This window comes from Acartia tonsa, chromosome 10, assembly GCF_053477335.1.
Source record: "Acartia tonsa isolate MP-2025a chromosome 10, ASM5347733v1, whole genome shotgun sequence".
NCBI classification, from domain to species: domain Eukaryota; kingdom Metazoa; phylum Arthropoda; class Copepoda; order Calanoida; family Acartiidae; genus Acartia; species Acartia tonsa.
Window position 1 is genome coordinate 31,011,490 of NC_137269.1, and position 14,099 is coordinate 31,025,588.

Consider the following 14,099-nt stretch of genomic DNA (forward strand, 5'->3'; position numbering starts at 1 on the left):
GTGAAAATTCAGCATTGTGGGCCGAAGGCGTGATTTTTGGCGATTTTTGCCATTTCCGAGGTTTTAATGGACATTTAGGAGGGGAAAGAGTTGTTCAATCAAGTTGATGATGAAGTACTTTTTTGTAGGCAATTGCATTGGCTAAATTTCATGTGATGTAAAATTTTTTGTACCTCCAACCGGTTTTGCTCCAGCTGAATCGATTTACAGATACCCACTAAAAACCGGAAAAAACCGGTTTTTCATAAAATTCACGGCCGGTTTTGGCCGGATCCGGCTCAAATTTTGCATGAAGTTATCCTTTGATATTCCCAACAGTTGATACTTGACACAGCAAGATCCCAGAAAAGTGTGGTATATCTAGGGGTGCCCCCCCATCATCATTTTTAATTTTAGTTAAAAAATTAAAAAAAAAAATTGTGGGGGGGGGTATTTTTCATTTTTGGGGGCGTTGGGGTTATTCCACCCCCCAAGAAAATAGTTATAAACCTTCTCGGGACTTATGAGAAGCTACCTTGTTAAGGAGAACCCAATCGGTTCAGCAGTTAGCGAGATCCTTTGGTACAGATACACAGACAGACACACAAACTTCCTGTTACTTTAGTATAAGGATGAGGATGTACTACTACAGGTTTGGGGGGATGTTTTATGGGGTTCAGGAAACCCTCCCCCAAATAAAATAAAATGGAGGGGATGAAAAATATATCTCCGAAAAAGCTGTATTTTGTCCAAAGTTTTTTTTTATGTTTTTTTGGTGATCCCCCCCCCCCCCCTAAGTAAAAAAGGATGTAAAAACAAAGGTTGTTGAATAAAAGTGTGGAGGAAGCGAAAATTCCTTATCAAATAGGGGACATGCACAATTTTTTTTAGCCCTCTAGCTTTAATAGGAGCTGAGATAATGGGGGGGGGGCATTGAACTACTGATAAAGGTGCGGCAAGGGGCCCAACTGTTAAGGGTTAAGTCTCACAAATTATGGATCCCGATTGACCATCTAGTTCTATTATATCTATTGGTTAATTATACTGTAGTACTGCTGTACTTCCTTATTATTTTTTGGATGAACTGAAAATAGTTGCCGAATGTGTACGCAGTTTCCTGAGTGTTTCCTCATCCTAGCTCAATATTTACTACTAGCTAAAATAGCTTCAAACTTCAAATAAAAATCAAAATTTAAAAAATTCAAATTTATAATGTATAATGTATAAATCGTTTATACATTCAAATTTTGATTTTTTTAAGGGAAGTTTGAAGATTTGTAGCTAGTAGTAAATATTGAGCTAGGATGAGGAAACACCCAGGAAACTGCGTACACATTCGGCAACTATTTTCAGTTCATCATTTTTTGGGTTATTTTTAAAAACAGCAAATCGTTCTTTTAGCTTGAATTAAAAAAAAATATTATGGCCTTAAATAGCTTCAAAGTTTCTATTTAATTCCCATGCACACACAGACATACATCCTATATTTGTTATACATAATTGCGGCTACTTTTCTAAACTTTAAAGATGTAAGATTTATAAAGAAAGATTTTAAATTTTTTTTTGTACAGAGTGATTTCTTTGCTTGGTATACAGGCACTACATGAAATATAGATAAATCACATGACTCATAATCAAATATTTGAAATGGAAAAAGTGCTGAATCTTTGATCCTTTTTTGTTAAATTGAATGAACAACTATGGCGACGTGAAAATTAAATTCTACAAAGAGTTATATTTAAAACTTATTACAAAGAGTATGCTTTTAGTTCTATATGATTCTATAAGATTTTTTTCTATTGTATTAAAGTTTAATTTAATCCACAAAATTTTTTGTTAAAAAAATATATCAAATTGTTAAGCTAAGAAACAATTTTATTCATTATTTTTTTTTAATAAATTAACAACACCCTTAGGTAAACCTAGGTGGAGAATTATATGAAAAGGGAGGATTTATAAGGCTGGGGCATCATAAAGGGAGAGGGGTTTATGATAGGGATTCCTAAATCTTTTACTTAAAAGATAGGAAGAGTTTTTATTAATCAGCTAAAAAATCTCTTAATTAGTAAAAACAAGATTAAGATTAAGGGAAAAAATGTAGAAAACTTAAAATAGAATATACAGCCTCATGATAATTTTTAACGCCTCTAAGTCTAATGAAACTTTTCTTATATAACCCCAATTGAAAGAACACTAAGGGATGGGGGGGGGGGGAGGGGAATGGTGAGTGTTATGGCGGCTATTCATTGGGGGGGAATCGTTTGAAAAGGGTAGATGTGGAGGGGGGGTTGGCAAAGGAAGACAACTTAGAGTACCTTATATTGATATGATAGGTTTATGTAAGGCTAAAGTATTCCTATCAAAATCTTTACCTAAGCTTGACATTACTAAATTTAAGGGTAGACTATCTCCCCTAAACTAAAGTAAGGCTAAAGATACCCTTATTTTTAAGGGGTCCCTAATAAACCGTTTGTGATTAGCTTTAATATTTTTCTTTATTTTTAATTACTTTACCTTTCATTAATCTGATCAGTAATTGCTGTATTATCTCCATCACTTTAAAAAGATTTAGATTTCAATAAAGTTAAGAAATGATAAAGAGAGTGGGGGGGGGGGGGGGCAGGAGATGACTCCTAAATAAAAAGTTAGTTATATCCACAAAAGCTAAGATGTATGTATGGTTCATTTAGTTGTTTCTTTAAAAACTAAGGTTAGGTCAAATTTTAGGATTTTTATGCCCCCTGAGGGCTAGGAGGGGGGGGGGGGGCTAGTGCATTGCTTGTTGCTTAAACTATAGGTAATGCATCTAATATCCAATAAAGTCTACTATAACTTTGCTATACTATGTTAAAAGTAAACTTTTGTCAATTTTACTAAACAGAGCATTTGACAAGAATTTGGCAAAAGATGTTCAGGAATCGTTAATTTTTAAAAATAAATTTTCTTGTTAATATTTGCTTTCAATTAGAAAGTAAGCTATGTAGCGAATATTAGTGTTCTACTCTTGTTTTAAAGACTTTGAGCACTCACTTTTACAAAATTTATTTGCATACATTTATCAATTTTTAATAAAACTTTGCTTAATTTCCATTAAGAGATAACAAAAATTTCATACCATTCTCCTTTATCATTTAATGCTGTTTTATCTGGAAATTCATCCTGTGTAACACTTATTCCTGTTTGTCTTAGTTCATCAAGAGCTTTGTACCTTTGGTATGAATGGGTTAATCATGTTTATCATTATAATCAATTTGCATTTCATGATTATATTTTGAAATATACCTGCCACAATCAAATGATGAATCTTCCATATTTGTATAAGAATTTGATTTACTACTCTTCTGCTCCTCAGTATTTTCAGAACTCAAAAACCCACACTGTCCACAACTTTCCCTATTTGGATTTTAAAGTATTATTTTTAATTGCGAATAGACTTATATATTTTTTAGTATCGTTTCCAAACTGAATAATATTCAGAGGATTAAAACCAGTTCTCCCTAATGCTGACAAATTATGTATAGCATCATATTTTATCCTGTTTTCACAGATATAGAAATGTAGAATCATAAGATTAAAACTAGATTTTAAGCCCGTGCCTTTGGCATCTCAGAGCAAGAAAAACTGGTTTTAATCTTATAATTGTACATTTTATATCCGTGGTAAGCTGTTTATAATACGATGCCATAAATAAATAACTATTACAATACTGACCTGCAAGTATGTGACATAAATAAAGTATCTCTATCGCAAAATCCTTGACGAGCAAAACTTTCACATCCACTCAACTCATCTACACATTCCTGAACCATAGAATATTTGGTATCTGGAAACTTTATTTTTCCAATTTACTGGTTTTGATTATAAGATAAAATGTCCCTTTAATAATTTGTACCTTATCACCACACCAACCACATGACTCCTGGCAGGTCAGCATCATGAAGTTAAACATATCAATGCTTTTAACTATAGTGCCATCTTCATACAATCTGAATAAGAACATTTTTTAACATTAGTAATGACGAAGAGAAAATAATATGTCATGGAAGGTGATTGAATAATAAATTTGTCAAACAAATTATAAAATGATTATTTTTAGTTTGTAGTTTGTAGCAATCAATTCTAAATGTATTATTATTGTCTATAATATATTACAATACAAGATTTCTCAGTATGGCTCAGAACTTGTTTTATTCATCAATCATTAATTAGTTTTATCCCATACTGGAAGAGTTTTTATTCTGAAGACATTTCAACAGTAGCACAAAAAAATATTGTGTCTTCTAGTTTAAATTGCAGAGTTTTTGAGCTAACTTGACAAAAGACTTATAATTAGTACACATATTAAATATTAATCTATATCTCACTCTGTTCCAAACTTTCTATCAAGATCACATGCTCCTCCAGCTGCCCAAGTTTTACAGAATGGTGTTTTATCCTGGCAGGAATAAGGCTTTCCAGAATTTTTGAATCTTAACATGAAAATTTTATGTTATATTATATCAAAACTATTAATTAGAATGATGCTAAAAACATTTACCTAGGTTTACGAAGACTTTGTATTGGATTTGCTTTAATTTGATCTGTTTGACAACAAACTTTAATCTATTGACAACACATTATTAAATAAACATAACATGAAATAGAACTAAACAAGGATGACAACATCCATAAGTAGCGAAGCACAAAAATTATGGATGGATATCCGGAAAAAAAATGAACTTTATTGCAGTTTCATAACAAAACATTAAAGTAAAAAATCACGCAACCTTGTAAGATTTATAACGTAAAAATCTAGGAATTGATCTAGCATCTCAGCAAATTAGCAAATTTAAAAATGTAGGAATCGATCTAGCACCCAAACCAACGGCCAAATCTAATTAAAACTTAGTGAAAATATGAGGGAAAAGGGAGGGGACAATGGGAAATTAATTCAATTTAAGAGTTTTCAAAGAAAGGCCATTAAATCCAGATTAATCCAGAAAATTTGGAGGAAAATGTAAAGGGTGTGTTAATGAAATTTAGAAAACTATAAAATAAGAAAAAAGTTCCAAGAAAATATGCAATCATTTGAAAATTATATTACCAGTATACCAGACTGACGTAACCATTCTGTAATTAATTACTAGAAAAATATCTCTGGAACTTGTTCAACCCATATTTTTAGATTTTAAATACCACTATACACAAGAATTGAATATAGGTTGTTAGATTAGAGTTCTTAGAATGTATATTACACAAACATCACAATAAAGTTTTTATCGATGAAATTATATTTTTTTGAGAAATTTCTTTTTAAAACCAGCCATATCATAACAAATCAATACTCGTCTGCTATATTCAAAACTAACACAGGGAGTAGCGGCATTTCAAACTCAAACTTCCCAAACTCAGTCAGAAACTGCTAAATTCTTGCATATTCCCTTTAATCCAGTACCAAAAGTCTGAGACTCCTAAAAATTGAATATTCGATCCATTGTCCCTTCCCTTACTCCCTGAACAATCTCCCTTTTTCAACGACCTTGTACCATCTTTGGGTTGGGTCGTTGGTATCAGCTGAATCTTTCAAAAATGTAAATATAGTAATGTGCCGGCAAAAAAATATAAAGCAAATTGTAAACTAATGTGAACACAAGGACGCCCAAGCTCTTTCTTTTAAAGGGGGGTAAAATGAAGGGTTCCATACGTCCAAGGGGGGTAATCTAACGTATTTTAAAAAAAAAACTTGAGGGGTGTAAAGTAAGAGGTTGTAAAGCTTGAACAAGAAACACACCTTTACCCTAACCCTGGACGTCTTGGTATGACCTATAGTGAATTATGTAAAAACTGTTCATTTGTTTTAAAAGATTTTTAAATTTTCTATTGATTTAATAAAACTGACAATAACCCAATTGCTTAAAAGAAGGATATACATAGATAATTTGCCACCCTCAAGATGTCACAAAAACCCAATAATTATGATTTTGAAGAAAGTATTTACATCAATATGAAAAATACCCTTTTTATCACAAATAACTAGGTTAATTTATACAGCAAAAGGAATCAAAAAAGATGAATAAAATATTATAGTCAGGAGCCTATTTATGAGAAATTTATAATGGTAGTTTTAAAAACTTTACATAAGTTTGGACAGAAATGATAATTTTTAATTAAATTATTTCTCGTCTGCATAGTTTTAGGTCATTGAAAAAGTTAGCAGATAGTTGTCTGTTTATACTAAAATCTATTATTGCTTCAATAAAAAGAATGACCAAAGTTGGTGTATTTTTTAAAAGTTATATGCTGGGTGTTTTTAAGTATTTAACTTTGTTTTTTGTTTTGTGAATAAGACAAAATAATTATAGTCCTTCTTTTTAGAGATTTAGAGGTTTTGCTTTAATTCTATTTTAAATTACCTGATCTTGCTGAAAACCACAAAACTTATTTGTTTCAGGGGATGACACATTTCCACAACTAAATATTACATCATTCTTTTTATTTGAACAAAAGATTTTTCTTAAATGAATAAGAGAAATTTTTTTGTATGATAGGTTTTGTTATGTTAATTTAAGAAGATTCACCTATTTAGAGGAACACATTCATAGTTCAGTTTGTTAATGTTACACACAAAGCTAACATTAGAAACTGTATTATCTTCTTGATCACCATTATCATAATAGTCATAATCATCATAATCATAAGGCTAAATGATAAGAGTTATAAATTATTTATATCTTGAGGCATTTGTCTTCTTCTAAGCTAACCTTATGATTTTTAATTATATTGACAATAAGAAACTATACCACATAACCAGGGCACCAAGGATCACTAGGAAAGCAAATTGGATTAGGTCCCAGTTCCTTTGCACAACATATACGAGGCACATTTCCATAGGGCTAAAGAACAATTTAGAGAATAATTAATTTTTCATATTTTAAAAACTATATTAATATTTATTTTGTTAAGACAAATAAAAAGTTATAAATTTTGAAATTATTTGCCTGTATCGGTATAGGAATTGCATATCTGTTCAATGAAGGACACTCCTAAATCACAATTAAGCATATTATTTTTCAATGAAGTAAAATAACAGTTTACATTACACTAAGTTGTGAGTAGAATTATTCGGTTTATAAAACTAAAGCAATGGAATTTAAGTATTTATTATCTTCAGTAGTTGTCCATCATGATTTTTGTAACAAATGCATTTTAACCATTTAATCATCACATTAATTTTATTGTTGTTTTATTTTTGCCAGCAATTATGCACAAACTAAAAAAAACAAAGGCCAAACACATACTTTTAAAACTATTTCATCAATTTGTTTTGTTTTACATAATAACAGCTAGTCATGTCTTATTGTAAGTATGATATTGAAAAAAAAACACAGTTTGGAATCACTCACCTCAAGGAATCTAATTTTTCCATCAAAATCTAATAAATCAGGAAGAGGACAATCATCATCTTGAACATCACGACTTTAAAAGAATCATCAAAATATATGTAACTAGCGGTTACGCTGCTAAAGGCCTCTAGGGGCACTTGAGGAGGGGACGGTCATTTTATTGTTGTTGGAGAGAGGACCCCCCCCCCCCTAATTTAAATTCAATTTTTTTTAAGTAAAAATAATTTTTTGGGATGGGGGTTCAAATTTCTAGGGAGGGTTGGGGTACCCTCCCCAAAAGTAGTTATAAACCTTCAATGGACCTATTAGAAGCTACATTGTAAAGGAGAACCCTATCGGTTCAGAGGTAAGTGAGATCCTAGGGTACACACAGACAGATACCCTGTTACTTGTATATAATGATAAAAAAAAACTTGTGATGTGTTATAAATTGAGAGACCTTATATTTGTATGAATTTAATTTCAATTGCAAAGTTAAAATGATAAAATTTATGCAGTACTTACGGAATATTTCCTCCTAAAATAAAACATAATTAGATTATTATTTTTCAAGAATATTATGCTAGAAAAAAGAGTTTCTTGAGAATTAAATTTTTGTAATTATAACTAAAATTTCAAAGATGAAATAACACACTGTAGAAACAGAGTAAAGTGCCTAATAAAAAATGACGTCATACTATACAAATGTTCAATTATAGGCCAGTATACATTGTAATTGACCAATGGTAAATTGTTTACTGGCCTATTATTGGTCATTTGTATTGTATGGCATCATTTTTATTGAAAACTATGTATACGCTGTTTCCATTCTGCACACAAATGTAATTTTGATTTTGCTTTTTTTTAACCCTGTATCAATTTTTCATGTAATTGAACTTTTCAGTGTGTTTTTTTTATGAGAACTTTTTAAAAGCAATTTTGCCCCACTAATAGTTATTAGAATTTAATGATTAATGGCTTATTTTCTTCGTTTTTTAAGGCAATTAATAAAACAACAAAAAAATATTTCAGTTTTTATTGAAAAAGTACAGTAAAATCTAAAATTAAAACTTAGGTGTCAACATCTAAAAATGGTTTTAGCGAATTTTTCTTATGCTCAAATCTTCTACCTTTTGCAAGAATAGCTGCAAAATGCTTCAAAGTTGAAATAAAAATGTAAACAGATACTATTAGGGACATGTACTAGAACATATCAAAGTTTGAAGGCCATATACAACCAGGGAGGGGGAGTACTAGCCCCTCAAAGTCGACTACTGAAATTGCGCTAAAACCATTTTTGATGTTGACACCTAAGTTTTTAATTTTAGATTTTACTGTACTTTTTTTTATTAATTGCCTTAAAAATGAAGAAAATAAGCCATTAATTATTAAATTCTGATAACTATTAGTGGGGCTAAATTGTTTTCAAAAAAGTTCTCATAAAAAACACTGTATGATTTTTACAAACAGAATAAAATATCGAAGCGATACTGGAAATGCGATTTCTTAAATTACTTTTCAAGGTGTTGATCCGAGATTCGAACTCAACACCTCCCCAACGACAATCGGATGCGCTTAAAACAATTATTACCTGGAATTGTAATTGGAACTTGATGTGTATCTTGTATCAAAAAAAGTACAAGCATGACATTAAAAGACCAAATATTACACTTCATCAGTATCATTGCTATATCTGAAAATGAGAAATATATTTGTTAGAAAAACTAAAAGTTTGATTTTAAATATATGTATTATTTAACATTTAAAACACACTGTTATTTTGTTTTTAAAAATTATGTTTCATTCTAAAAATCATGATTGAATGGATCTTTTTTATTTATTCTGAAAAAATTGCTTGGTCTTAACACATATTATTTCTGTTACCAACTGAACAATCTCTAAAAAAAAACAAGTATTTACTTTCTTCTAGATTTGTCTGTAAAAAAATATACTTCTGTTTACGCTTTATTATAGTTTAAAACAAAAAAAACATGCACTAGCGTGTAAAAAGTTCATTTAATTCAAAGTTTTAAAATCCAACAAATCATTTTGAAATAGTTTATAATTCAAAATAAGAAAAGAAACTGAATCTTACCAATTAAGACTGTAAATACATACAAAGAGCAAAGATAGAATTTAATGATTGGTATAACTAAGCAGGTTGGGTAGACTGGATTAAGAATCAAGAAAAAGAAAACTAAGAAAAAATCAAACAAGAAGAAAAACAACCATAGATTTTAGATTGATATTTTTTTCAATCAGAAATAAATTATAGCTTGCATAATCCTATTATGTAAAGGTTTACTTTGTTTGTTGCTTAAGATTCAATTACTACTGAACCGATTGAGTTCTCTATTTTTGGCAACACTACATAGGCCATGTGATTGTTTAATTTTATTTTCATATTTCAGTCTATAGGATGATTTTAAGCTATTTTATTCCTTCCTTTTTTTGTCTTTGCATATATATATAAATAGGCTTTTTTAAAACTTAACATAAGTTTTTTTTTATTTAAGTTTTTGTTCTCCTGTTCTATTTCCTTAGTTTTGATGACATATTTAAAATGAATAACGACAAGATGAGACAATTTTGGTTGCCTTATCTTATACAAGCAGCTTCGCCCCTAGCCTCTAGGGGCTTTTTCCCCAAAAGGTGATCAAAAAAAAATTAAGGCGAAATTTGTCAAAGGACCAAGGAAATCTTCAGCAAAAAAAAGGACCAAGGAAATCTTTAAAAAAAAAATGTTGGGGGTTGTTTTTGGGGGGGTTTGGGGTGTCCCACCCCCCAAGAAAATAGCCTAAAACCACCACAGGACCAGTAGGTATATTCCCTGAAGAGTAGAATCCGACCGGCTCAGTGGTTACCCAGATCTTAAGCTTTAGACGGACGGACGGACAGACGGACGGATAGACGGACAGACATCAAGCTACTTTGTATTATAGATTGTAGCTACGCTTTTAAATAAAACTCCATAAACAGGCTAAAATGGGGGGAGAGGAAAAAAGGAAAGACTATAAAAACCAAAAAAAATATCCCTTTTTATATTGGATATCTATCTAAGATTTTTTCTACCAGCGACCGTGGCTCAACATGTAGCGCATCACAAGGATAAGCCAATGGCCAATAAATTGATGTATTCAATTAATGTAAATTGATAGGCCAGTATATTTTACCATTGCATTGGTCAAGTAAAATATATACTGGCATATCATTGGTCATTTGTATTTTATGATGTCAATTTTTATAGGCACTATAAGCTGCTTCATGTCAGGTGCGCGACATGAATATTTCAAGTAGGGGGAGTGCCTTGCCACTAAACAGGCGCAACTAATTACCATGCAAAGTTAGGAATTCTTAGACAAAGGTCGTGCAATCAAATGGTTGGTCGTCTATAGGGCAAATGGACGCTTTACACCGCAATTAAAGAACGCAGAGTATGTTTCAAGGTGCGCTGATTGAGAGGTCTAAAACCCGGAGCAACAGTTTTTGGGGAAACGTGATTTACTCGGCTCTTATTCAAGATAGACAGCTGAAATTTTTAGTGAAGATTCCTTTGACATATGCCCATCTAATCTATACATTGTTTTGTCCGTCTGTCTGTTACTTGGGGTGCTAGATCGATTTCTAGATTTTTAGGTTTTTTGTGATTTTCTCAATTCCTATTCAAGATGGAAGGCTGAAACTTTCAGAGGTGAATTTATTTTACATTAAAAATATTTTCACTAAGTTTAAAAGATTTGTTTATTAATTGGGTGCTAGATCGATTCCTAGATTTTTAGGTTTTCGTGATTTTCTCTATTCCTATTCAGGATTGATGGCTGAATTTATCAGGGATTGAATATCCTTTTATTCTACATATTTCCATTAAGTTTCATTATGATTTTTAAGTTTTCTTGATTCAAAGGTCGCTACCCTCCCTCGTTTTTTAGTCGAAACCCGGAATCACTTTCAGCCGTTTACAAGATCATAGTGGACATGCATAAAGACAGAGAGGCGTCCTGTTACTTGGTCAGAATGTAGTATTTATATTACTATTCTCGGTTCTTTAATATATTGCGTTGAAATGCGTAAAGAAATCTTTCTTGATGGCAATTTAGAAAGCAGCCTTTCAAATAAAACCAGTCTTGTAATTTACGCTCAACCTTTTATCATAACAAGCTTTCACTCCATCTCTCTTTATCTTTCTTTTTGTCTAGTAGCGTAGCTACCCTATAATTTGAAATGTCCGTCCGTCTAAAACGTTTTGTTGGAAACAAAAAATTCTCGGTTCATTTTCAAGATAGACGATTTTAAAATTTTCAGGGATTAAGTAAGTAAACATTCTTCATTTTTCACCAATCTTCATTAAGATTCGTCAATTAATTGGGATGCTAGATCGATTCCTACATTTTTTAAGTTTTCATGATTTTCTTGATTTTTATTCAAGACAGACAGCTGAAATTTTCAGGCATTTAATAAGTTCAAATTTTGCATACTTCTATCAAGTTTCATTGAGATTTTCCTATTGTTTAGGGTGCTAGATCGATTCCTAGATTATCAAGTTAAAAATTTTAAAAGGTTTCTAGATTTTAATGTTTTTTTTACGACACTGCTTATAGTTATTTTTTTCCGGATGTCCATCCATCATTTCTGAGCTTCGCAACTGATGGATGTTGTCATCCTTGTTTTATAGATATTTATTTCTCGTGCCCGTCCACTCTCTTTCTCTCTCTCCCGAATTCTGCCACTTTTGAATAAAAATAAAACACCTCTTAGGCATCCTAACCCTACATTTCTAAGCTTCTTCTTTCTCGCGCGCGTCCTCTCTCTCTCTCTCCCTCTCTCTGTCTTTTCTATCTCTTAAATCCCGAATTTTGCCACTTTTGAAAGAAAATTAATCACCTCTTGGGCTCAATGGCATCTTAACTCTACGGGTGACTGAAGATATGCTAATCCAACTTTAAAAAGCATCAATTTTCAATAAATCTGATATAGCTATAAAAACAGGGGTATAGTTAATGATTATAGGGGGGGGGGTCATTTCTGAGCTTCGCTACTTATGGATGTTGTCATCCTTGTTTTAAGATATATATGTCTCGCGCGCGTTCTTTCTCTATCTCTCTCTCTCTCTCTCTCTCTCTCTTTGTCTTTCTCTCGAATTTTGCCAATTTTGAAAAAGAATTAAACACCTCTTGGCTCAATGGCATCCTAACCCTACGGATGACTGAAGATATGCTGATCCTACTTTAAAAAGCATCACTTTTTGATGACTCTGATATAGCTATGAAAACAATGGTTTAGTTGATGAAAAGGGGGTGGTGGTATTTTTGCACTACTAGGTTAAAAGAGATTTTACAAGGCTCCTTCTTTATTCTCCTTACCCCCAAATAAATAACTCGCTTTCTATTATCAAATATTTTTTTACATAGATCTTGGGATGTTTTCAGGCCCTTCTAAATGTAAATTAAATCTTAGGATGGTTTTAGGCCATTTTCTGTCCCCTATTTACTACTTTGAATACAGACCCCCATATACTAGAGGCGCAGCCGCTACTCATAATTAGTATTCTGTCAACGTATTCTTTTATTTAGGCTAAGCTTGCTTAAGAAATTAGAACCAAATGGAAACAGTGACGTCCAGACTGGCGGTCATACGGACAAATGGGTTTATGGGTAGAACCTCATTATAGAGTAGCTGTGCTACATAAAATAAAATCTGCAAAAAAAAAAATAAATGGTTGGTTTCCTGTAGAATTTTGCACGGTATTAGTCATCTATCACATTGTATTATAGACAGCGTTCCGCGGTTTTTAAAATGAATGATTATAAGATTAAAACCAGTTTTGGTAGACCCACGAGGCTAATAAAAGACTGGTTATGGTTTTATTTTTTTTCATTTAAATATTTGGAGAAAATATTTGTAATTCGATGCTAAGCATGATTGTTCCATATGTCTGAGAACCGGTTCAAATCCAGTAAATATTTATCGGTTTCGAAGCCATATTGTAAAGATTGATAGATATCTATGTAGGTGTCCGATTTTAGCCGCAGATAAACTCTGTGTATGAACAAAGCGTATTTGCATATTCGTTGGCTTAAAAACTTTGGGTACTTTTATGGATTTTAATTAATTGGTTGGTTTAGTGTCCAAACTTTTAAACCAATAATTTTAATATATAGAAGAGAGTTTTTTATAGGTATCATTAAAAATGAATGTGTATCAATTTATCGTCAACTAGCGGGTACGCCCCTAGAGGCTTTTAGTGGCACTTTAAATGTTTTTTTTTATAAATTTAAAATATGGCTATTTTGCGTTTGACGTTTATTTTTCGTTGAACTCTCTTTCTAAAATCGAGAAATTAAAAAAAAAAATATTTCTCTAGGTAGGATGGTGGTACCCTCCCCCAAAATAGTTATAAACCTTCCCGGGACATATGAGAATCTACCCTGTTAAGGAGAACCCGATCGGTTCAGCGGTTAGCGAGATCCTTCGGTACAAACATACAAACACACAAACATCCTGTTACTTTATTATAAGGATTGTCTCATCCCTAAAGATAACTGTAATGTCCATTATCAGACTGACAAAAATATGTTCATTCTCAATAATAAACATAAAAAATTTAAGGTTGTTTTGTAAATTTTGGGAGCAGTTATCCTCGCCCTCCCGAAAGAAATCGCCTTTTTTTCAAGCTAAAAATTAAGTTGAAATCCCCTACTAGGGAGTAACTACTAGCATAAAAAAAAATTCATGTTGAACTGATGTTTTTGATAATGTACA

General features: G+C 31.7%; 2 protein-coding genes across 4 annotated transcripts in view; one reads left to right on the forward strand and one right to left on the reverse strand.

The window, feature by feature from the left end:
* Positions 1–9,455, reverse strand: part of LOC145329878 (uncharacterized) — a 28,903-nt gene extending 19,448 nt beyond the window's left edge. The window contains exons 1-15 of the mRNA XM_080174326.1: positions 9,436–9,455; positions 8,932–9,033; positions 7,866–7,878; positions 7,362–7,434; positions 6,957–7,001; positions 6,759–6,851; positions 6,537–6,658; positions 6,372–6,429; positions 4,517–4,581; positions 4,344–4,448; positions 3,872–3,965; positions 3,691–3,779; positions 3,262–3,372; positions 3,095–3,187; positions 2,494–2,535 (exon numbers count right to left, since the gene is read on the reverse strand). Of these exons, the coding sequence (XP_080030452.1) occupies positions 2,494–2,535; positions 3,095–3,187; positions 3,262–3,372; positions 3,691–3,779; positions 3,872–3,965; positions 4,344–4,448; positions 4,517–4,581; positions 6,372–6,429; positions 6,537–6,658; positions 6,759–6,851; positions 6,957–7,001; positions 7,362–7,434; positions 7,866–7,878; positions 8,932–9,025 (1,097 nt within the window). The 5' untranslated portion in view covers positions 9,026–9,033; positions 9,436–9,455. The remainder of the gene's footprint in view (positions 1–2,493; positions 2,536–3,094; positions 3,188–3,261; positions 3,373–3,690; positions 3,780–3,871; positions 3,966–4,343; positions 4,449–4,516; positions 4,582–6,371; positions 6,430–6,536; positions 6,659–6,758; positions 6,852–6,956; positions 7,002–7,361; positions 7,435–7,865; positions 7,879–8,931; positions 9,034–9,435) is intronic.
* Positions 1–14,099, forward strand: part of RpL4 (ribosomal protein L4) — a 234,087-nt gene that overhangs the window by 102,562 nt on the left and 117,426 nt on the right. The window lies entirely within an intron of this gene.